This window comes from Pipistrellus kuhlii, unplaced genomic scaffold (genome assembly GCF_014108245.1).
Source record: "Pipistrellus kuhlii isolate mPipKuh1 unplaced genomic scaffold, mPipKuh1.p scaffold_m20_p_2, whole genome shotgun sequence".
Classification (NCBI taxonomy): domain Eukaryota; kingdom Metazoa; phylum Chordata; class Mammalia; order Chiroptera; family Vespertilionidae; genus Pipistrellus; species Pipistrellus kuhlii.
The window spans coordinates 73,192,101-73,215,357 of NW_023425515.1; the positions used below are offsets into that span (position 1 = coordinate 73,192,101).

The window sequence follows — 23,257 nt, forward strand, 5'->3', positions numbered from 1 at the left end:
AACCTTCTATCATTGGATTTACAGGTTATTTCTAATTTTCATTCTTATGAAAAACCTCAAGATAAGCATTCTTCTAAATACATTTTATAATTTCTTAATATTTTAAAGATCTGTTCTTAGGAATAAAATTTCTAGGAGTGTATATACAATGAAAAATTTTAGATAAACATTGATAAATGGACCTTCAAAAATGCTGTATCAATGAATACTACTCCCAGCATTTTTCCTACCCTCTTTCAGCATGGTCCTTATCATTCTTTTCAATTTTTGCCACTCTAACAGTATATTATTTTACTTCGTATTTCATGAATTGCTAGTGAAGTTTATTAACTTTTCATATATTTATTGGACATTGATATATTTTTTTCAATAGTGGTTACTTTTTTTAAAAAAAATATATTTTTTATTGATTTTTCACAGAGAGGAAGAGAGAGGGATAGAGAGTTAGAAACATCGATGAGAGAGAATCATCGATCAGCTGCCTCTTGCACACCCCCTACTGGGGATGTGCCCGCAGCCACGGTACATGCCCTTGACTAGAATTGAACCTGGGACCTTTCAGTCCGCAGGCCAACGCTCTATCCACTGAGCCAAACCAGTCCCGGCTGATATTTTTTTGTAAATCACTTATTCAGTCATCAATTAAGATTTTAAAGTTCAATATCATTGTTAAATCACATAAATATAAAACTAAAACAATTTAAAAAAATACTTTAAAATATATATTTGTATTTATTTCAGAGAGAAAGGGGAGGGAGAGATTTATAGAAACATCAATGATGGGAAAGAATCATTGATCAGCTGCTTCCTGCATGCCCCATATTGGGGATCTCGCCCACAAACCGGGCATGTGCCCTGACTGGGAATCAAACCATGATCTCCTGGTTCACACAACCATTGAGTCACACTGGCCGGGCTTACACAATTTTTGAATACCACTTCATCCTGTCACTTAAAAAAAATAAATGCAGATTATCATAATCATATACTACACTATTGAATATAGAAAATGGTACAACTAGAGATATTTCTTTCTTTTTTTAAAAAAAATCTTTATTGTTCATATTATTACAGATGTTCCCCTTCCCCCCCCCCCAATGCTCCCTCCACCAGGTTCCCACCCCACCCTTTGCCCTTTCCCAACCCCCCATTGTCCTCATCCATAGGTGCACAGTTTATGTTCAGTCTCTTCCCACATCCCCCTCTCCCCTTTTCCCTGAGAATCGTCAGTTCACTCCCCTTCCATACCTCTGATTCTATTATATTCAACAGTTAATATTGTTCATCAGATTTAAAAAAAATTTTTTTTTAGATTCACTTGTTGATAGTTACATATTTGTTGTTCATAATTTTTATCTTTATTTACTTTCTCTTCCAAAAGAACCCCCTTCAGCAATTCATATAATTCTGGTTTGGTGGTGGTGATCTCCTTTAGCTTTTTTTTATTAGTGAGGCTCTTTATCTGGCCTTCGATTCTGAGTGATAGCTTTGCTGGGTAGATTATTTTTGGCTGTAGGTTCTTACTATTCATCACTTTGAATATTTCTTGCCATTCCCGTCTGGCCTGCCTGGTTTCTGTTGAGAAATCAGCTGACAATCGTATAGGTGCTCCTTTATACGTAACTACCTTCTTTGCTCTTGCTGCTTTTAATATACTCTCTTTGTCTTTTGCTCTTGGGATTTTAATTATGATGTGTCTTGGTGTGGTCCTCTTTGGATTCCTTTTGTTTGGAGTTCTGTGTGCTTCCTGGACTTGTAAGTCTAATTCTTTCACCAGGAGGGGGAAGTTTTCTGTCACTATTTCTTTCAGTATGTTTTCGATATCTTGCTCTCTCTCATCTTCTGGGACCCCCATAATTCTGATGTTGTTTCGTTTGAAGTTGTCCCAGAGGTTTCTTACATTATCTTCAACTTTCTGGATTCTCTTGCCTTCTTGCTTCTGCAGAGGAGTGTCTTCTGGCTCTTTATGCTTCAAATCTTTGACTTGATTCTTGAGATCTTCCATTCTGATTTTAGGACTCTGTATAATATTTTTTATTTCAGACAATGTATTCTTTATTTCTTGTTGATCCCTTATTATTTCTAGTTGACCCCTTTTCATATCCTCATAGGTCTCATTTATTTTATCGGCCTTTTCTAGGAGATTCTTGAAAAACCTTATAACCATGGTTTTGAACTCTATATCCAGTCGCTTTTTGTCCTCCATTTCTTTCATTTGTGATCTATTTCATTGTCTCGGCATTTTCGCAGTTCCCTGATGGGGCGGAGTTTCAGGGTGGAGCCTACTGCCTTGGCTTCCGTCAGCCATGCCTTATGCAACTCCTGAGTCTCAGTATTCCTCAGGGTCCTTCAGTACTCGCTGCAAGCACCTCTGAGAGTGAGGTGCCCTCGAGTTTCACCTGCTACCAAACAGTCTAGTCTCTCCCCCAATGGGCCTGGAACTGGGGTTCAACTGATTGGAGGTGTTGTTTAGAGCAGTCTGGAGCCCCTGTCTCCTTCCCGCCAGGGCAATTCCGCGGCACAGTCAATCGTCCCTTCTCTGCGTGCAATGTGCGCGCCTCCGGGGGTTCTGCCTTTCGCCGCTCCCCTGGGGTTCCGCCTCACAGCCCCGGCTCCCTCTGTTTGAGCCTGGGTCCCCAGGGTCTGGCCTAGAACTGGGGTTCAGAGCAGTCGGAACTGGGGCTCAGCACAGTCCGGAGCTTTTATCTCCTTCCAGCTAGGGAACGCCAGCCAGGCACTCAGCCTCCCCCTCCTCTCCGGCTCCGTCCTCTCCGCGCTCCGTGTGTCTCCGTACCTTAGGCTTTTACAGCTCCTCTGCTCTTCCTTCTGGTTTTCTCCTTACTTCTCATTGTAGAATTTCTAGTCAGTCGACTTTCCTGTAGTTCTGGGTAATGCCCATTTTATATTTTAGTTGTATTTTATTGAAATTGTTGTGTGCGGCTGCAGTTTAGGTGTTTACCTGTGCAGCCATCTTGGATCCTCTAGAGACATCTTTCAAGAGCTTTAAAGATGGTCAATCACTTTGAGATAGTAATTTAATTTTTGGTATTTACTCTATGTAAAACCAAAGTGTGACAAAGATTTATGCACTAAGATGTTAATTGAGGGATTGTTTATTATCTTCAAAAACTGTTTATCTTCCTAACCAAATAAAAAAACAATTGAGCAAATTTTGGCACAAACATATGAATAACATTAGGCAGCCATTAGAGTTACAATCTTTGTGTGTTTTTCCTGATTTCCCTTATAAAATGTTAACTGAAAAAGGACAAAAACAAATGTATGGTATATAATATTAGAAGGCTACTTTCTCAATTATGTAAAGTGTACATTGTATATTTTGAAAACAATCTTTTAAATCTTTCAGTCTAATAGCTCAAAATGCACTTGTTCTCTAATAATTAGAAAAGTATAGACACACAAAAAATAAAATTACTAAAGTTGATAGTAACCATTTCACTATTTAACCTACAATTTATCTTTAATATTCATGAATCCAATAACTTCTTCCAAAAAAATATTGAAGCGAGTTAATAAAAAAAGTTACATTGTTTTAAAGTACTATTTTACATGTATTTGTTTTCCTTTTTATAAAGTAATTAGAAAAATTATTTTAAAAAAATTAGCTAAAGTAAACACATTTTAAAAATATTTTATTTTTTAGAGAAAAAGAGGAAGGGAGAGGGAGAAAAACATCGGTATGAGAGTGGAACATTGACTGACTGCCTCCTGCATCCTGGGGATTAAGACTGCAACCTGGGCATGTGTCCTCACTGGGAATCGAACCAGTAACCTTGCTGCATGGGATGATGCCCAACAAACTATGCCACACTGGCCAGGGCAAATACATTAATTTTAAAAAGAATTTTTCTAAAACCACTAATTGGAGCAAGAATTAACATTTCTATATTGAAAACTCGGGGCTCTTAAAAAAAAAAAAAAAAGCAACTCATTCCCCCAGGAAATTTAATGTAAGATACCACAACATGCCACTTTCCCTTTTCCAAACTGACCCTCAGATTGGAAATACACTTTTCCCTCTATCTCAGAGGTCCTCTGGATCAATATTTGATTTAAAGAGGACTTCAACCTATTAAAATAATCATTGAAAAAAATATCTGAAGTAAATATTCTGGGTTCCTATCTGAGAAATAAAATATTTGTTCCCATAGTAGCAGGAAAAATTAACCAATCTAAATCAAAATCTGATCTGGCAGTCATCACACACTATTACAAGACAAGTGTTCATAAGAGGCATTTAGTCAAGATATACTGCTTATAAGTTTCAGATTCTAAAAGTGAGTTATAATGCCTTTAAATGAAGAGTCCTAGTAATATTAGAAGTTAATAAATTCATTTTTACACTGAATAGAAACCTTGAGAGGTTGTAAGACATCTGGATGCTAGTAACTTGACAACTGTTAATCTAATGTGAGTAGCAAGTGCTTAATTTGCATATGCTGAAAAATATCTTTAGAATTGCTTATAGCACCAAAACCCGTTTGGCTCAGTGTATAGAGAGTGTCGGCCTGCGGACTGAGGGGTCCCAGGTTCGATTCCGGTCAAGGGCATGTACCGTGTTTGCGGGCACAGCACATCCCCAGTAGGAGGTGTGCAGGAGGCAGCTGATCGATGCTTCTCTCTCATTGATGTTTCTTTCTTTTTCTTTTTTAAAATATATTTTATTGATTTTTTACAGAGAGGAAGAGAGAGGGATAGAGAGTTAGAAACATTGATGAGAGAGAATCATAGATCAGCTGTCTCTTGCACACCCCCTACTGGGATATGTCCGCAAACAAGGTACATGCCTTTGACCAGAATCGAACACGGGACCTTTCAGTCCGCAGGCCTATGCTCTATCCACTGAGCCAAACCGGTTTCGGCTCTCATAGATGATTCTAACGCTCTGTCCCTCTCTCTTCCTCTCTGTGAAAAATCAATAAGATAATAATAATAAAAAAGAATTGCTTATAGAATAAATGGGTCAAGAGTACTGTTATTTTAACTAAATTTATTCAATAAATATTTACTGATGCATACAACCACCATTATACTTGGCCTTGAAGAAATAATCTGACTGAAAAATAATCCCTGCCCTTGAAGAGGAGTTGACAAGACTTTAAGATGTAATAAGTGTGATTACAGAGATGTGAAACTACTGTGTGAGGACTGGGACAGAATAACTGGGCAAAATAGTGAAAATTCACAGAGGAGGGGACTTTTGAACAAGTTCTTAATGCAAGGGTGGGGAACATTTGGCCTGCTGGCTGAATAATGCTCGGAAAGTCATTTGGTCTGGCCTTGTCAAGGCATGAGGGGCGAGTTAATTAAATGTCTGACCAAATATAGCAGGCTAATTTTTAAGTTAATAATTTTGTATGATCTGGGAATGATGCTATAAATATCCAAATGGCACTTGGCAGATAACAGGTTCTCCATCTCTGCCTTAAAGTATGACTATATTAATCTTAAGCAGCAGAGTAGAGTAGAACTAGGTGTTAAAGACAGAACAGCCCTGATTGGTATGGATCAGTTGGTTGAGCATCATTTGTGCACCAAGAGGTTGCTGGTGTGATTCCCAGTCAGGGCACCTGCTGGGGTTGAAGGCTGGATCTCTAGAAGGGGGCATGCTGGAGACAGCCGATCAATGTTATGTTCTCAAAACAATGTTTCTCTCTTGTCCCTTCCTCTCTCTCTAAAAAAATCAATAAACTATTTTTTTTTTTTTGGGGGTTTGTTTTGTTAATCCTCACTTGAGGATATTTCCCCATTGATTTTTTAGAATGAGAGAAGGAAAGACAGAGAGAAACATTGATGTGAGAGACACACATCAATTGGTTGCCTCCTGCATGAGCCCTGACCAGGGTCTGGGCCAGGGAAGAGACTGCAACCAAGTTACATGCCCTTGACCGGAATTGAATCTGGGACTCTTTGGTCTGCAGGCTGATACTCTCTCTGCCCTCAAACCAGCGAAGGCAATAAACAATATAAAAAAAAGTATGTATCTTTATTGATTTCAGAGAGGAAGGGAGGGAGAGATAGAAACATCAATAATGATAGAGAATCATTGATTGGCTGCCTCTTGCATGCTGCACTGGAGATGGAGCTCACAATCAGGGCATGTGCCCTGACTGGGAATTGAACCCTGACCTCCTGGTTCATAATATGACGCTCAATCACTGAGACATGCCAGCTGGGCCAATAAACCATTCTTTAAAAAATGAGAGAGAGAGAACATCACATGCAAAAGTACAAAGTTATAAAAGATTTCATGCATATCCTACATAATAAAAGAGTGATATGCAAATTAACCATCACTATGCTACATCAACCAGCCCACCAGCCAATCAGAGCAAGTATGCAAATTAACCCCCAACCAAGATGGCTGCAGCCACAGAGAGCAGTTGAGAGGCTTGGGTTTCCCCGGCAATAGAGGAAGCCAAGCTTTCCACACACCCTGGCAGGCCTAGGGCTCCACTCCAGGCTACAAAGTTTCAATTATAGAAGGTAAACAAATTCAAACAGAAATGGCGGCAACTACCGAGTGAGAGCAGGGTGCTTGGCTCTGCTCCAGTCTACAAAGTTTCAATTGTAGAAGGTAAATAAATCCCAGATACCAGGGCCTCCACTTGGGTCACCAGGGGGTGTGGCCGGCCTGCAAACCACCACAGGCCCCTCGCCCAGGCTGCCCCACACCCCAAGGGAACCCCCACCCTGATCCAGGACACCCTTCAGGACAAACCAGCTGGCCCCCACCCATGCACCAGGCCTCTATCCTATCTAATAAAAGTGTAATATACAGATTGACCATCACTCCAACACAAGAAGATGGCTGCCCCCATGTGGTCAAAGATCCTGCCCCCATATGGACACAAGATGGCCACCAGGGAAGGGCAGTTGGGAGGCACCAAGCTTGCAAGGGAGGGCAGTTAGGGGTGACCAGGCCAGCAGAGGAGGGAAGTTGGGGGCAAACAGGCTGGTAGGGTAGCAGTTAGACATCAATCAGGCTGGCATGGGAGTGGTTAGGGGGTGACCAGGCTGGCAGGCAGAAGCGGTTAGGGGCGATCAGGAAGGCAGGCAGGTGAGCAGTTGGGAGCCAGCAGTCCTGGATTGTGAGAGGGATGTTCTCTCACCAGGATCGGGTCTAAATGGGCAGTTGGACATTCCTGGAGGAATCCCAGATTGGAGAGGGTGTAGGCTGGGCTGAGGGACATCACCCCCCAACACCACCCCGTACACGAATTTCGTGCACCGAGCCTCTAGTGAGAAAAAAGTATGACTGTCCTTTTTATAAAATTAGAAAATGCACCAAATTATATAAAAAATAAACACTGAAACCTAGTCCATGTGATCACTTGGATTTCTAATCATTATTTGTTATTATGTTATACCCATCTAATTAACCAAACTTTACTATTATACTTACTTATAATAGTGTTCCCAGAGGTTTCTATATCTTCCTTGACCTGACATGTCAAACACTGTAAAAGACAAACTAAAACAAACAAACAAACAAAACAACCATGACTATATTATCAGTTACTAACTTTAAAGTATAACTTTTACTTAAACTTTTAAATTGCTTTCAATAAAAGAAACCACTCTTGAGCCTTGACCGGTATTGCTCAGTTGGTTGGGCGCCCTCCTATGCCCTGAAAGGGTGCTGGTTCGATTCCCAGTCAGGTCACACGTCCTAGTTGTGGGCTCAATCCCTGGTAGAGGGTGTGTAGGAGGCGGCCGTTCAATGGTTTGCTCTTACATTGGTGTTTTTCTCTCTCCCTCCCTTTCCCTCTAGAAATCAATAAAAAAAAAATCTTAAAAACAACATCATAGAAATCATTCTTTAATATATAATATTCAACTTGGGCCAATTTTCAAGTATAAATGCTATTAAATAAATTTGTTCAATAGAAATATGATTTTGTGGTGAGTAAAATAAAATGAAATATTTTCTTTGCTAGTGAGGTTATCAACATTTGTCTAAAGTCTAAATTCTAAAAAATAATCCAGAGGTAGTAGTATAAATATTTTAACACCTATGGACTCCTGAAAAAACAAAGTACTTTTTCTAAGAGTAGATTAGAAAGGTCTAATATTAGTATAATTTTACCCACAGCTTCTTAGTCACAAATATAATAAAGTGAATTACCTGGATGATTTGAATTTCTCTATGCTGAATCCTATTGTTGGAACTATATCTTGAGTTTGAGCCTTTAAGACAAGAAAAGACAAAGCTTAAAAATTTGCAATTATCAAAGATGAATTTTTTTTGTCTCAAGTTAAAAAAGAGCATCCAGGTTTTCCAATTCTAAAAATATGTTACTAAACAAATGGCAGGTTTTGTAATGGGATCACTGGGGATAAATTCTTTATGGAAGTTGAAGGTTTATTAATTATGAATTTTTATGACATGTATTAATTCACATTTTGTGGCTTGCTGCAAGTTAAAATGTACTTAAAGTGGTTTGACAAGTCATGCTGAGTTCACTTATAGGATTTTCTAATCTTTCTATACATACTTACTGAGTTTACATACACTATGGAAAAATTGTCCTCATATCTGGATGATATACATAGTCCCTGCTCTCATGGAATTTATAATCTAGAGGACTGGTGCATGAAATTCATGCATGGGGGCTGGGGGGCAGGTATTGTCCCTCAGTCCAGCCTGCACCCTTTCCAATCTTGGATCCCTCTCACAATCCAGGACTGCTGGCTCCCAACTGCTCACCTGCCTGCCTTCCTGATTGCCCCTGCTTCTGCTTGCCAGCCTCATCACCCCAACTATTCCCATGCCAGCCTGACTGATGTCTAACTACTCCTCTGCCAGCCTGTTTGCCCCCAACTTCCATCCTCTGCTGGCCTGGTCTCCCCTAACTGCCCTCCACCGCAGGCTTGATTGCCTTCAACTGCCTCCCTTGCAGGCCTGGTCCCTCCCAAATCCCCTCCCCTGTTGACCATCTTGTGTCCACATAGGGGCAGGATCTTTGACCACATGGGGGCAGCCAAACTGTATGTTGGAGTGATGGTCAATCTACATATTACTCTTTTATTAGATAGGATAGAGGCCTGGTGCCCGGGTGGGGGCCAACTGGTTTTCCCTGAAGGGTGTCCCGGATCAGGGTAGGGGTTCCCTTGGGACGTGGGGAAGCCTGAGCGAGGGGCCTATGGTGCTTTTCAGGATGGCCACGCTCCCCCAGAAACCCTAGTGGAGGCCCTGGTATCTGGGATTTATTTACCTTCTACAATTGAAACTTTGTAGCCTAGAGAGGAGCCAAGCCTCCTGCTCGCTCCATGGTCAGCAGCTATTTCTATTGGAATTTAAGTATCTTCTCTGAAATTTTGCAGCCTAGAGTGGAGGCCTGGGCTGGCTAGGGAGTGCGGAAAGCTTTGCTTCTTCCATTGCTGGGGCAAACCTAGTCTCCCACTCTTTCCAACTCCATGGCTGCTGCCATTTCTGTATGGATTTGTTTACCTTCTATAACTGAAACTTTGTAGCCTTGAGTGGAGGCTTAGGCTGGCAAGGGCAGGCGGAAAGCTTGGCTTCTTCCATTGCCGGGGAAACGCCCCCCTCCTGCTCTCTGTGGCTGTAGCCATCTTGGTTGGGTTAATTTGCATACTCGCTCTGATTGGCTGGTGGGCGTGGCTTGTGGAGCAGAATGATGGTGATTTGCATATTACTCTTTTATTAGGAAGGATAATTAGTGTCTAGTATTTTTCTTATGAAGTGCCTAGTATCCTTCCAAAAATATCTTTCTTTTTGTTGATAATGTTGGACAGAATTCATTTCCTGCTAAATAAATAATTAAGTTACAGACAAACACAATTTCGGGCAACAATTAAGTGCAATGAGGTATTTGGGGTGGGAGGCAATGGGGCAGAGGTGTTTATGAGGCATGGAAAAGGGGTGCCCAGGAAAAGCTTCTCTGAGGAGGTGACATCTTACCAAAGAGTGAATATCAAGAAGAGGAAAAGTTATGACAAGATCTTGGCAAAGAGCATTACAGTGAAATGATCCTAAGATAGAAAGGAACTTACCACTTGGAAAAAGTAGAAAGCCTTTATGTCTTAGGCATATTACGTTAGAGAAAGAGCTGTATGTAACAAAGTAAGGAAGGTATGGCCTTGAAAACCACGATAAGGAATTCTTTGTGGAGGAGAGACTGCAGGTGGGCAAGAGTATAGCAGAAGACCCACTGATAAGTCCCACAGGCAAGTACGGTAACATGCCTTACTGTATACTGGTAACTTAACAGTGTCTCCTATCATTTCCACCATCAAAACTGTTCCTTACTTTGATTAAAAATCATCCACCTTCTGATCCAGATGTCCAGAAGTTATTCTTGACTCTATTCTTTTTTATATTCTTTATATAGCTATTCAATAAGCTTCATTAGTTCCATCTTATTAACTTAGGTCAGACCCTTATAATTTCTTGCTTTGAATTATTATAACAGCCTCCTAATTACTAATTGCTAATAAGCTACCTTACTTAATTTCTCTAAGCCTTAGTTTTCTCAAATTTAAAATATATTATCCTTAACTAATAGTTATCATGAAAATTAAACGCGTTAATGGATGTACTCAACAGTGTCTGGTCCATAGCAAATACTCAGTGAATGTTTGCTGTTATTATAATTACTCTCACTGATTTTATTCTTGCCCCAATTTTCTCCATATTCCCATAAGTAGAACTTAAAAAAAAAATCCCCCTTCAGTTTTATCTGATTGCTTTTATGTGAAAACAGGAAGAATAGAGAAGAAATTGTTGCCTCACATCATTAAAATGGAAAGACAGAAACGGCAAAGTTACTGGAGCTCGGTCCCTTCCATGGGACCAATGTGCTAGTGAAAAGGCCTTCTCAGAGCTACCTTGGTTTTGCCTTTCTGAGTTTGTTTATTCAGCCTGTCCTTCCTTCTTATGAAGTGCCTCGTATTCTTCCAAAAATATCTTTCTTTTTGTTTATGATGCTGGACAGAATTCATTCCCGCTACTCAGATTCATGCCTCATACTTTCATTGCACAACAGATTTGGAATAGCCTCCTAATTTTTTATTGCTCCCAATTACCCCACTGTTTTGATCTTAAAGGTTTCGTGTACCAATCTTGTGATAAAATCATCTGCTATTATTATTAGGAAAAACATACCAATAATAAAAAAAAAGTGAGGAAGTTAAAAGATTTAAGATATCTCTGGAAATTGAAGCCTTGCCCAGCTTCTACACAAACTCTTTTGTTCCCAGAGAAGCTTCTTTTTAACTTGCTGTTTTACTTACTAGGGATAAAATTAATCAACTTTGTCTTCCTCCTCTCACTTCTAAAGTTTTAATGGAAGATAATTAGAAAGAAGAAACTCCAAAAAATTAAGCATGATGGAACGAGGTATGTAAGCAGATGCTTCTATATTCAAGTGGGATTTATTTTTCTCTAAAGAATTTCAAAACATAGTCTCCAACATTACTCTTCCTCTGCTCTATCCAGGAACAAATGAATTTCAGTCATTCTCAAAATTGACAGGGAATGGCACAAAGTCACAAAGAGCATAGGCATTATTACCTAAGAGGGACAGACCACTGAGGGCTGAGACAGCCCAGGGATAGACCAACATCAAGGAGAGAATGACATTTCTGAGAGAGATTCTATTTGGTAAGTTGCAGTAAGTCTAGTAAAATTTATATTCTTGGTGCCATTAATCATCATTACCTGCCTAAAAATGAAAATGAAAAAAAAAAAAAAAATCAGCTATCAATCTGTTTGTCCAAAACTATACTTAAGTGCCAAGCAATATTCTAAGGATTCAGTGTTAAACAATATAAGATCCATGCTCTTATGGAATTTAAATTTAAATTTATGGAGGAAATTTAGTAAACAAGTTACCAACTGAAAATGCAAGATAATTTTAGATTATTTTAAATGCTAAGAATATAAAACTGGAAGATGTAGTAGAATGAAAGTATGTTATGTTGAGAATGAAAGATAAAACAGGAATTTTAAAAGAAATGTGTTTATAGAGTGCATCTATCTCTAAGAAATGTAGCTAAGACCACATTCTTTTTTTTTTTTAAATATATTTTATTGATTTTTTACAGAGAGGAAGGGAGAGAGATAGAGAGCTAGAAACATCGATGAGAGAGAAACATCGACCAGCTGCCCCCTGTACACCCCCTACTGGGGATGTGCCCGCAACCAAGGTACATGCCCTTGCCCAGAATCGAACCTGGGACCTTTCAGTCCGCAGACCAATGCTCTACCACTGAGCCAAACTGGCTTCGGCTAGGACCACATTCTTGAGAAGAATAATCAGGTTAAAATGTACCCCCTTTCTCCCTATTCATCAGTTTAGAAAACACCAGCAACCTCAATATATAAACAATACATCAGCATCAGGATGGCTTAATATTAAAAATCAGTTTGGGTCTAGAAGTATTTACTTATCTAGAAAATGACTTTATCCACAAAAAGTCCAATACTTTATTGTAAAGTATTGGACTACTTTACAATAAAATGAGATTTGTAATTTTTCTTTGTAGCACATTTCTGATACAGTATTGTAGATTTCTATAATTCACTTAAGTTATTACAAATAATGTTTCTAAAACTAAACTCACAAGAGGCTCTTCCTTGGTTGAAAGGTAGGGAGGAAGCGAGTGTTGTATCTATACCTGTGTGACAGAGATTTGGGGGTCTTTAAGAAGTCCCATTTCAAGCAACTTACTCTGCTCTCAGACTAGAGGTCAATTTTTCTGAAGAAAAAGGATAGTTGCTAGTTCCATAATTTACCAGAGATAACACTGGCTGTGTACCCAGATTTCCCTTGAGGCTCTCACTAATGTGGTGTATAAATGAGAATATCAGAACATTTCAAGATGACATATCGGGTACATGCTGTTTCCTTCCTCTTCTATCCCAAATCTCTAGAAATGACAGAATAAGTTATAAAAACAAATTCTCAAGTTAAAAAATAAGAGCAAGTGTCTTCAAAGGACCAATAATGTTTAGGGAAAAAGCTATTCCCATCCATATCAAAGATTATTCCTATGGTAATAACCATGTCTTGGATTAGAAATCAATATACTTTGGGAATGATAAAGGAACACACTATAATTTCTATTTTTTTCTTTGAATATTATTTCTCTCAATTTGAGTATAGTAGACACTTGGGGTTGGTCCATTGGGGGGCTATTCACTGTGGCTCTGGTTTTAATCATTTTGTACTTATAAGACAATTTTTAAAAAAATTTCCTTGAGGCCAGTTGAGTATGGTTCTGCTTTTTATTTTTTATTTTTTTACCATACATCCAATATTCTCTCAATTCAATTCTGGATCCCATTCAATTAGATAGAATGCTATATCTTCCTCTTAAAGACTGATAAGAAATTTCTTATAATCACCTAGGTCAGAAGACAGATTCCATGTATGTTGGCTTTTTAACCTGTTCTATTCCTTACTGGGGAAGAATCTTCTTTTCCCTGTTTCCATATAGAGAATACTCCATGACAATGAGATTCCTAGTTTCTATATCTCCCCACCTCAATTTATTTCTCTCCATGACTTCTTTGCTCAATTTGTAAAATGGAACTAAATATCCTTGGTTCTGTCTGTCTGTCTGTCTATCTCATTTGAGAGCCACATGCTTTTGCCAAGCACGCATTCTCACCTGTTCCTAGCTATGCGGTAGACCTAGAAGAACTAGATCCTTCCTTAAGGAGGAAACATTGAACGTTTAGAAGGCTAAATTTCAATTCAAGAGAGTTTAGCAAGTCCTCTGGCCAGACTTAAACTTTGCCCTCCAAAATCAATCTTTTCAATAAAGCTGGTATTTTTTATTTTATTATTATTATTATTATTATTTTTTTTACCTCTGCCTAATTTCAGCATGTTTATCTCAATAATTCCCAATTCAGCTGGGAAGTCCCCTTAAAACATCTATATTACCTACCAAATCCATTTTCAGCTTCTTATCCCAGCTACTTCAAACTAATTCCCACCTGAAAATATACCAGTTAGTTATTTTTAAATGGCAAACTCATCTATGTAGAAATAGGGAATAATGACCAGAAGAAAAGAAATAATGGCATTTTCTTAATTCCAAAGCAATCTCCAACTAAACAGAAGTAAAACTGAAGTTGCTGCAAAAGAAAATGGAGCAAGAAGTCATTCTACCCAACCTGAAGCACTATTTGGGGGCAGTGAAGTCTACCTTTAAGCACCATATTTAGGGGCAACATCCTCACTGTCTAGTCATTCAACCATTAAGAGTACCAGGTTCCTAATGTTTGCACTATCTGGACAGTCCAAGTTATCCTTTCATTCAACTAATGGTTTAAGTGAAATTAATTGACTAATAGTTTTTATCGAAGTAAAAGTATTTATAACTGTAAATGTTGGCTGTCTTCCCAATATCCATTTCCCCCTTCTCCTAAACTTACAGGACCCCTATTATTTTTAAAAGCAGTAATATATGTTCTACTTAAAAGATTCAGCCTTGCCAAAACCAGTTTGGCTCAATGGATAGAGCGTCGGCTTGGGGACTGAAGGGTCCCGGGTTCGGTTCCGGTCAAGGGCATGTACCTTGGTTGCGGGCGTACCCCAGTGGGGGGTGTGCAAGAGGCAGCTGATCAATGACTCTCTCTCATTGATGTTTCTGACTCTCTGTCTCTCTCCCTTCCTCTCTGTACAAAATCAATAAAATATTAAAAAAAAAAAAAAAAAAAAAAATCCAGCCTTATTTACAGAAAGGAGTAGCCAGTGAGGCCTGAGAGTCTTTAGTTGGAGGTCTGGGTAAGTTCTTCCAAGAAGGCTTATTCAGGAAGGAGGCCTATTCGTTTGTCCTGTCCTTTCTCCTCTTGGTGACTTAGAATACAGATAAGATAGTTAACCAAAGGGACCATGTGGAGATCTTGAGGATGAAAACCAGGCCCTAAAAATAGGAGAGCAGGAAATGGAAGGTACCATGTACCTGCCATCCCTGCCCTGGAATACCTCCTCTGCACTTGTTTAGATGACAGAAAAAGAAGGCTCTGTTTTATTTAGTCCACTATTATGTGGGTTTTCTTTATATGTAGCAGAAACTAGCTTTAACGTATGTGTCATGTGGTAAATGTGCTAGCTTTACATAGTTTTCAATTATTAAAACAATAAACTTACACACTTATTACTTAAATGACTTAGAAGTCATTTTGCTTATTACTACCAATATGCACACCATACTCATGGGAAACTGCCTTATTATCCACAGAACCTGTGAAAATTATTCACCTTTCCTTTTGTTTTGCTCTTCTTATAAAGAGAGAGCCAAAAAGACAGCAAGACTAGCTAAAAGTAAACTGGACAAAAAGACATTTGAAAAATATACCAGTTTAAATAATCAAGATTTACCTATATACCTGGGGAAAATATACTGCAAACGATGGCTTACTGATACTTATTACTTTACTTTACGTAATAAGTTACCCACCCCTACTGTTAAGAGGGTTTCATAACATGACTACATGAAGTTATAAGGGCAAAATGATTTTGCATTTCAACTTTCTCTAGAAAATACATAAAACATCTAACAAAGACCTTACGTTTGAAGGTTTGAGCTTGTTGATGATGGTTGTTTTGCCGCTGTTATCCAGCCCAAGGCACAGGACGTGCACTTCCTTCTTCTTCAGGCCCAGCAGCCCTGAAAGTCTGTCTAGCAATCCCATAATGCGATTCAGATATTTACAAACCAGCTGCAAGCCAGGAAAAAAGATACGTTACCCACAGGCACATTAAGTATGGAAAATAGGAGCATCTACATAAAAATTTAATAATATAAAGACACAATGATGTGAAAACCATGTCAATGTGGCTTTGCATTTAGTACACAGAGTATAAGCTGATTACCAGAAAGGAGCCTGAACTGACAATGCAGATCGGCAGCTTATAACCCCTGGCAACAGAGAATAATGCCCTTGAAATGGCTGTACATTTATCATTGTAATTTTATAATATTTAAGAAGAAATCGTGGTTAAACTCAGTACCTGTGGAGTCCACCGTTTGTGATACATGAAAATATCTGCAGCCTTTTCTGGAAATGTGGAACAATGTATGGCAATGGGGTTCATGGCAGGGGTGGGGAACCTTTCTCTGCCAAGGACCATTTCAATATTTATAACATCATTCAAGGGCCATACAAAATTATCAACTTAAAAATTAGCCTGCTATATTTGATTAAACATTTAACTAACTCACCCCAGACCAAATGATTTCTTGGACCTTATACAACCTGCAGGCCGATGTTTCCCACCCCGAATGTGGAGCCTAAGGCTGAAGCTTAGAAGTAGGAGGGAGGCAGACAGAGAGAGAGAGAGAGAGAGAGAGAGAGAGAGAGAGAGAGAGAGAGAGAGAGAGGGAACAAACTCCAGCCAATGTGGATCAGTTGGTTGGAGTGTCGTACACTGAAAGGCGGTGTGTTAAATTCTGGGTCAGTGCACTTTCGGGAGGCAACTGATTGATGTTTCTCTCTCTCACATAGATGTTTTTTCTCTCTCCCTCTCCTTTCTAAAATCAATAGAAAACGTATCTTTGAGTGAGGATTAAAAAATATATATATATATTTTTTGCCCTAGCCTGTTTGGCTTAAACTCTAAGCCTTTAGAGTAGGGGTGTCGAACTCAATCAGAGAAGGGGCCAAAATCTAAAATCCAGCCTAAATCGCGGGCCGAATGGTTTACTGAACAGTCATAAACTGTCATTGTGATGGAAACGCAGCGGAGTGCAGTGATGACAGCGTGGTGCGGGCCACATTGCAAGGCCTGGCGGGACGGATTTGGCCCGAGGGCCTTGTGTTTGACACATGTGCTTTAGAGCATCAAAAAGGAATTCGGGTTTGAGTCCGGTTACTTACCTCGGTTGCAGGCTTGATGAGGCAAACAATCGATGTGACTCTGACATCGATATTTCTCTCTGTCTCACCCCTCCCTTCCACTCTCTAAAAATCAATGGAGAAACATCCTGGGGTGAGGATTAACAACAACAAACCTCACCCATCCCACCCCTTACCCCCTCCCCCCCAAAAAAAGGGAAGGAAAAAAAGAAAGAAAACATTGAGACTCTGGCTACATCATTTGAACCCACTGGCTAAATCTTTTTCTGAAGCCAGCTCCAATGTTTTATTTTGCAAGAATATGAAGTAATAAATATTAAATTCATGTTTTTGTTTGTTTGCTTAATTATATTCAGTTTAGGTTATACTTTCTATCATTATAAACAAATAATTCTGATATATAAGATGTCCTCCCAAAATGTCTATACAAACCTTGAATAATTATAAAGGCAGTGTTTATTAAAATACATTTCATTTTCACTCAGCTGGTATGGCTCAGTGGTTGAGAGCTGACCCATGAACCACTAGGTTACTGGTTCGATTCCCGGTCAGGGCACATGCCCAGGTTGTGGGCTTGATCCCCAGTAGGGGAAATGCAGGAGGCAGCCAATTAATGATGTTTCTATCTCTCTTTTCCTCTCTCTCTTCCTCTAAATAAAAACATATTAAAAAATACATTTCATTTTCAAACTGAGCTATCAGCTGTTTAAATGTATATAAATTTTTTGGACATTTTGTGTTTATCTTAATTTTTCCAGTCCTTACAGGCATCTCTGGTAAGTCAATACAAATTCATTTAGGAAGTTTATGCATAATATATACACATGTGCGAACACTCACACAATTTTATCAATCCTTAATAAATATCTGTTTTCTTAAACTGTAATGTCTGAAGTAGCCTGTTAAAGTAGTATTTTAAGAAAGTAAATACTGATCTTAGATTTTAATCTAGCTTTCTTAAATATTGTAAAAGTTTCTTTAACTCATCCCTGACGTGTTCATTTGTTTATTAATTCATTCTTTGGGGGGGAAAAATCCTTCCAATGTAAACCTTAAAAAAATCCCCATTAGAGCCGAAACCGGTTTGGCTCAGTGGATAGAACGTCAGCCTGCGGACTGAAAGGTCCTGGGTTTGATTCTGGTCAAGGGCATGTACCTTGGTTGCTGGCACATCCCCAGAAGGGGGTGTGTAAGAGGCAGCTGATCAATGATTCTCTCTCATCGATGTTTCTAACTCTCTATCCCTCTCTGTAAAATATCAATAAAATATATTTTAAAAAATCTCCATTAGAAATCCAAACAGAAGTATTTTGAAGCCAAATAAAACGGCTGATAACATTGCTTACTACATGGTAAGCATGTTCATATCCTTCTAAGGTCCTGTCCAATTTAGATGTTAGGTTTCCAAATGAAACTTCCCAAAGGTGTTCCCTTTAGGTCCGTCCAAACAGTATTATGTGGGTAGGAGAAGAAATACATTCCTTTGACAGCCCTCAACTGCTATGGGGACTGCTATAGCAGTAACTATAATACACCGGTGTTTCAACTATTTCCTATTACTCTCTGGACCATGATTTTTAAAGTTCTCTGAATATCAACCTCATTTATTTTATTCTCACTTTCATCTAAGGTTCCAGAAGCCTGTCACCTTGCAGCTCCTTCAGTATTTTTTATCCCACACCATCCCAGGCCAAGTCACACCTCAAAGGATCTGAGGTTCCAGCAACTTAAATCCTAAAGGCTCCCAAGACAACCACATTCGAAAGGAGGCTGCATCATCAGTTTTGCTCAGGACCCTTGGGAGATCATTATGGACAGAAGTTTCAAAATGGGATTCTAATAACGTGTAGGAAAAAGAGGTGCAGTGACCCATCTGAGCATGGGGACTTATAAAAGAGCCCCAGTTGCCTTACCCAAGGAATGGGGCTGATGTCAGGTATTCCCTCTGTCCCACTTCCATTAATTTTTCTCCTCGTGTTGGAGATTTAAATTTCTTTCAATCTATTCCTTTTCATCTCAGCTTAAGGATAAGCATTTGCAGAATCTACTTTAAGCTAGCCTTTTGATATCATAAAACAATTCACAATTTTATTTATTTTTTATTTTTTTAAATATATTTTATTGATTTTTTACAGAGAGGAAGGGAGAGAGCTAGAGAGCTAGAAACGTCGATGAGAGAGAAACATCGACCAGCTGCCTCTTGCACACCCTCTACCGGGGATGTGCCCGCAGCCAATGTACAGGCCCCTGACCGGAATTGAACCTAGGACCTTTCAGGCCGCAGACCGACGCTCTACCACTGAGCCAAACCGGTTTCGGCCAATTCACACAATTTTAATTGAAAGTAAATTTGCTATAATTCACTTTGTTGTTTATTGTAGTAAATAAAACACGGACATAAAGACATACATATATAGCTTTCCATACAATTTTGAACTGATTTTAAGAAACGTGATGATTTCTCACATGATCCCGCTCTGGGCATCTACTATAAAGCATCAATAGTCAAAAGCCTGATATTGGATATTCATTTTTCATAAAACTTGGATTGTGATTTCCCATCCCCTTTTCATGGGTTATCAAACGCCCACTGCCTGTGACATACAATTTAAAAGAGCGGTCAGTTCTAAAAGGTGTAATTGCATTTATTGAAGTTGCTTTATAAACAATTAACATATGCTTCTATTTCTTAGTAATTATATATTTCTGTAAGGTTACTCTTGTGTGCATGATAGGAGGGGGAAAAAGATAATTCAAACTACTCAACATTTATTTATCGTGTCCTAAGTGTACAGTGAGAAATACGATTAAAATTTTCTGCATGCTATTGGATTAGTATTTCTGAAGATGGGATCGGACATCTGCTTTTTAAAAAGCTACCCAGTGTTTCTGATGTCCAGTTACCACTGAGAACTACTGGCTTTTAGGATAAATTCCAAACCATCACGCACAGCTGGTAAGCATGTTCTCAATCTGGCTCCAATCCACCTTTCCAGTTCTGCATCTTCCTGTTTTCCTCCCTCTGCACACCAGCTAATCAAACTCTTCTGGCGGTTACCCGAGGAACCGCCTTCTAAAGGGATTTTACCTGTTGCCAGAAAAGTCCTAAAGAATTAGGATTTCATTCACCACTAAGAACTTACAAGCTGCAGAGACAGTGGTCAGGCAAAGAAAACACTATGAGTTGTACTTTGTAAACTTTAAAAAAATGTTTCCAGCGTGAATTATTGCACACTCTAGCTCAAATAGCCATTTTTTATACGCCTTTCAGTTTTTGATTATGAAACTTCAATTACCCTTCCCACACACCAAATGAAAACACCCAAATGGGACAGTACCTAAAACAAAACAAAACAAAAAACATAAAAACCCCGCCACACAACAACACGAACATTATTAGCCCAGACCAGTTCAGCGAGTTTCCTGGGGTCCCTAAGGCTCACCGCTAAGCACACTGGTCCCCCCCAGCCTCCCGCCCGTTAACGGAGCCTCCGAGGGAAACCCGGGAAGCGCATCCCCGGCGGGGCGGGGCGGGGCGGGGCGGCGGGGGCAGCGAGGCCGTAGGTGGGCGGTACCTGTCGTCGAGGTTAGTCCCCGGGCCCGGAGCCGGTGAGGGGATGGACGGCCTCGCCCGTCGTCTCCGGGACGGTAGCTGCCGCGGGCCACTCCCAGGCTTTCCCCCGCTCTGCCTCCGCGGAGGGAGGTGCGGTCCGGGACAGAGCCGCCTCCACGAGCTGGGAGAGCCGCAGCCGCCCGCTCCGCGCCGGCGTGGCGTTCCCCTGGCAACCGGAGGCGCTTCCGGCTCCGCGGCCGCGCTTCCCCCGGGTCACGGCGAGGCTGCGCCGTCCCCGCGCTGAGCGTCGGGAAGAGCTCGCGGAAAGGCCTCAGGGAGGCGCGCCGTCCCGTGGGGCGTCATGGGAGTTGTAGGCGCGCACAGCCTGTTGGGAAGTGCGTGGCTCCTGTGGTAACTGAGGACATTGCTTCTCCTCTCCGCCCCCGCCACGCCCCGGTGTTGGGGGAATCTCAGCGCCCGGGGCGGGCTGTGCGGGCGGCGGGCTGTGTGGGCGACGTTCTGGACGCAGAGGAGTCTGGGCCGTTGCCGGGCACACGAACCCAGCGTGGTGGCAACGACCATTGGACGCACTGTGTGCGGGGCCCGCTGCCCAGAGCACCCACCCTCTTCTGGGCTCTGATAGGCCTCGGACCCTGGGTGCTGAATGTAGGTTGGGAGAGATGAACTCACAGGTATTGTTCCGCCAAAGAAGAATGCCTGCATCCTGGCTTCACAGCTGTCTGATGTGCAGAGATTTCCAGGAGGCATAATCCGTGAGGGGATTACAGTCCCCGGAATCAACCCAGCAGGTGGTCAGAAAAACATTAGTAGTCTCAGTGCTTCAGTTAGCCACCTTAAATTTGCAACTGTGATTTTATAGTGACAAAATGATCCTCCAATTGAAAATATTTTGACACTAAGGGCCCAATGCACGAAATTAGTGCATGGGAGTGGGATTCCCTCAGCCCAGCCTGCGCCTTCTCAAATCTGGAGTCCCTTGGGGGATGCCAGACGGCTTGGTTTAGGCCCAGTCCCACAGGGCTTGGACATCTCAAAATCTGGTGTTGCTGGCTTCTAACCATCCACCTGCCTGCCTGCCTGATTGTCCCTAACTGCCCTCCCCTGCCAACCTTATCTCACCACCAAGTGCCCTCCCCTGCCAGCCTAATCTTGCCCCCAACTGCCCTTCCCTGCCGGCCTGATTGCCCCTAACTGCCTCTGCCTCTGCCCCACCACCATGGCTTTATCTGGAAGAAAGTTGGACATCCGGAAGATGGCTGGTCACTCAGTCTAATTAGCATGTTACCATTTTAATAGTATAAATAGATTATATAGAATAGGATTGCTTAAATTGTGCTGGGAGCCTTTTTCAGCAGGAGATGTTCTTGGCAGACAAAAACACATTATCCCTATATCTGTACTGATAGGCAGCCATATGCACTATACTACCAAACCACTTTTTTTACCTCTTACACAAAATAGCTGTTGCCCTTAAAACCCCTACTCAGATCCCCCACCTTAGGGTCTGCCTTTGCAGTTCATCCAGATTAAGTTCTGATTGGTCAGTTTCTATGCCAGTCAGTGTCAAAAGCTCCGCCTCCTAGGCAGCCTTGGCAACTTGCACTTCACCCATATTTGGTTCTGATTGGTTTCTATGCCAGTCAGTGTCAAAAGTTCCGCCTCAAAAAAACAAAACAAAACAAAACAAAACAAAACAAAAGTTCCGCCTCCTAGGCAGCCATTGGCTCCTGGCACTTCACCCAGATTTTATTCTGTTTGGTCGGTTTCTATGCCAGTCAGAATCTCAGGGCCTTTCTCTGTGCCTGATCAAATGGCAGGGCTGATCAGCAGCCCCAGAGGAAGCACAACTGCTGGTGAAACTGGGACGGAGGTAACAGCTGATAACAGCTGCCATGGAGGCAGGGGATTAGACCTTGCCTCTCTCTTTACAGGCCTCTCCTGAGCCTGATCCACAGTCCCCGTGGCAGTCAGTGTTGGGTGGGTCTCTGGGCTGGCACTAGCTGCATTCAGTGCTTGGTTGAGACTCAGTTGTTACAGAACCTGAGTCTTTAAACAGGATGTCTGACTGCCCGTTTAGTGGGGTTGGGCCTAAATGGGCAGTCGGATATCCCTCTCACAATCCAGGACTGCTGGCTCTCAACTGCTTGCCTGCCTGCCTTCCTGATTGCCCCTAACCACTTCTGCCTGACAGCCTGAGCACTCCTAATCACTCCCCTGCCAGCCTGATTGATGCCTAACTGCTCCTCCCCTGTAGGCCTGGTCACCCCTAACTGCCCTCCCCTACAGGCCTGGTCCCCCACAACTGCTCTCCCCTGCAGACCTGGGTCCCTCCCAACTTCCCTCCCCTGCAGGCTTGATCACCCCCAATTGCTCTCCCATGGCTGCCGCCATTTCTATTTGGATTTGTTTATCTTTTATAATTGAAACTTTGTAGCCTTGAGTGGAGGCCTAGGCCAGCAAGGGCAGGCAGAAAGCTTGGCTTCCTCCATTGCCTGGGAAACCCAAGCCTCTCTCCTGCTCTCTGTGGCTGTAGCCATCTTGGTAGGGTTTAATTGCATATTCACTCCTGATTGGTTGGTGGGTGTGTCTTATGGGTGTAGCGGAGTGGTTAATTTGTATATTACCCTTTTATTAGATAGGACTAGATGCCCTTTGCAGGAAGATTCCTGCAATAGGGCTTCCTGCTGTGATCTCCACTGACCTGCCAGCTATTCCCCCTTCTCCCTGCCCCCACCCACTTCCCTGCCTTCTTCGCAGTCCTGCTTGCTTGCTTCTCTGCAGCTTGGATTCTTTCTACACTGTCTTCAGTCTTCACTCTGGCCTGG

The 23,257-nt window shown here is 41.3% G+C and overlaps 1 protein-coding gene across 7 annotated transcripts in view; it reads right to left on the reverse strand.

Annotated features, from left to right (window-relative positions):
- Window positions 1-20,717, reverse strand: part of ARL6 (ADP ribosylation factor like GTPase 6) — a 53,507-nt gene extending 32,790 nt beyond the window's left edge. Inside the window, exons 1-4 of one of the 7 annotated variants that reach the window (XM_036446475.2) lie at window positions 20,455-20,703; window positions 15,572-15,725; window positions 8,150-8,211; window positions 7,427-7,495 (exon numbers count right to left, since the gene is read on the reverse strand). In XM_036446475.2, the coding sequence (XP_036302368.1) occupies window positions 7,427-7,495; window positions 8,150-8,211; window positions 15,572-15,694 (254 nt within the window). In that variant the 5' untranslated portion in view covers window positions 15,695-15,725; window positions 20,455-20,703. Of the gene's footprint in view, window positions 1-7,426; window positions 7,496-8,149; window positions 8,212-15,571; window positions 15,726-16,879; window positions 16,926-20,433 lie in introns of those variants that run through there. The other 6 variants (XM_045584047.1, XM_045584043.1, XM_045584046.1 and 3 more) reach the window with 6 other exon arrangements.
- Between the last annotated feature and the right edge of the window lie 2,540 nt (window positions 20,718-23,257).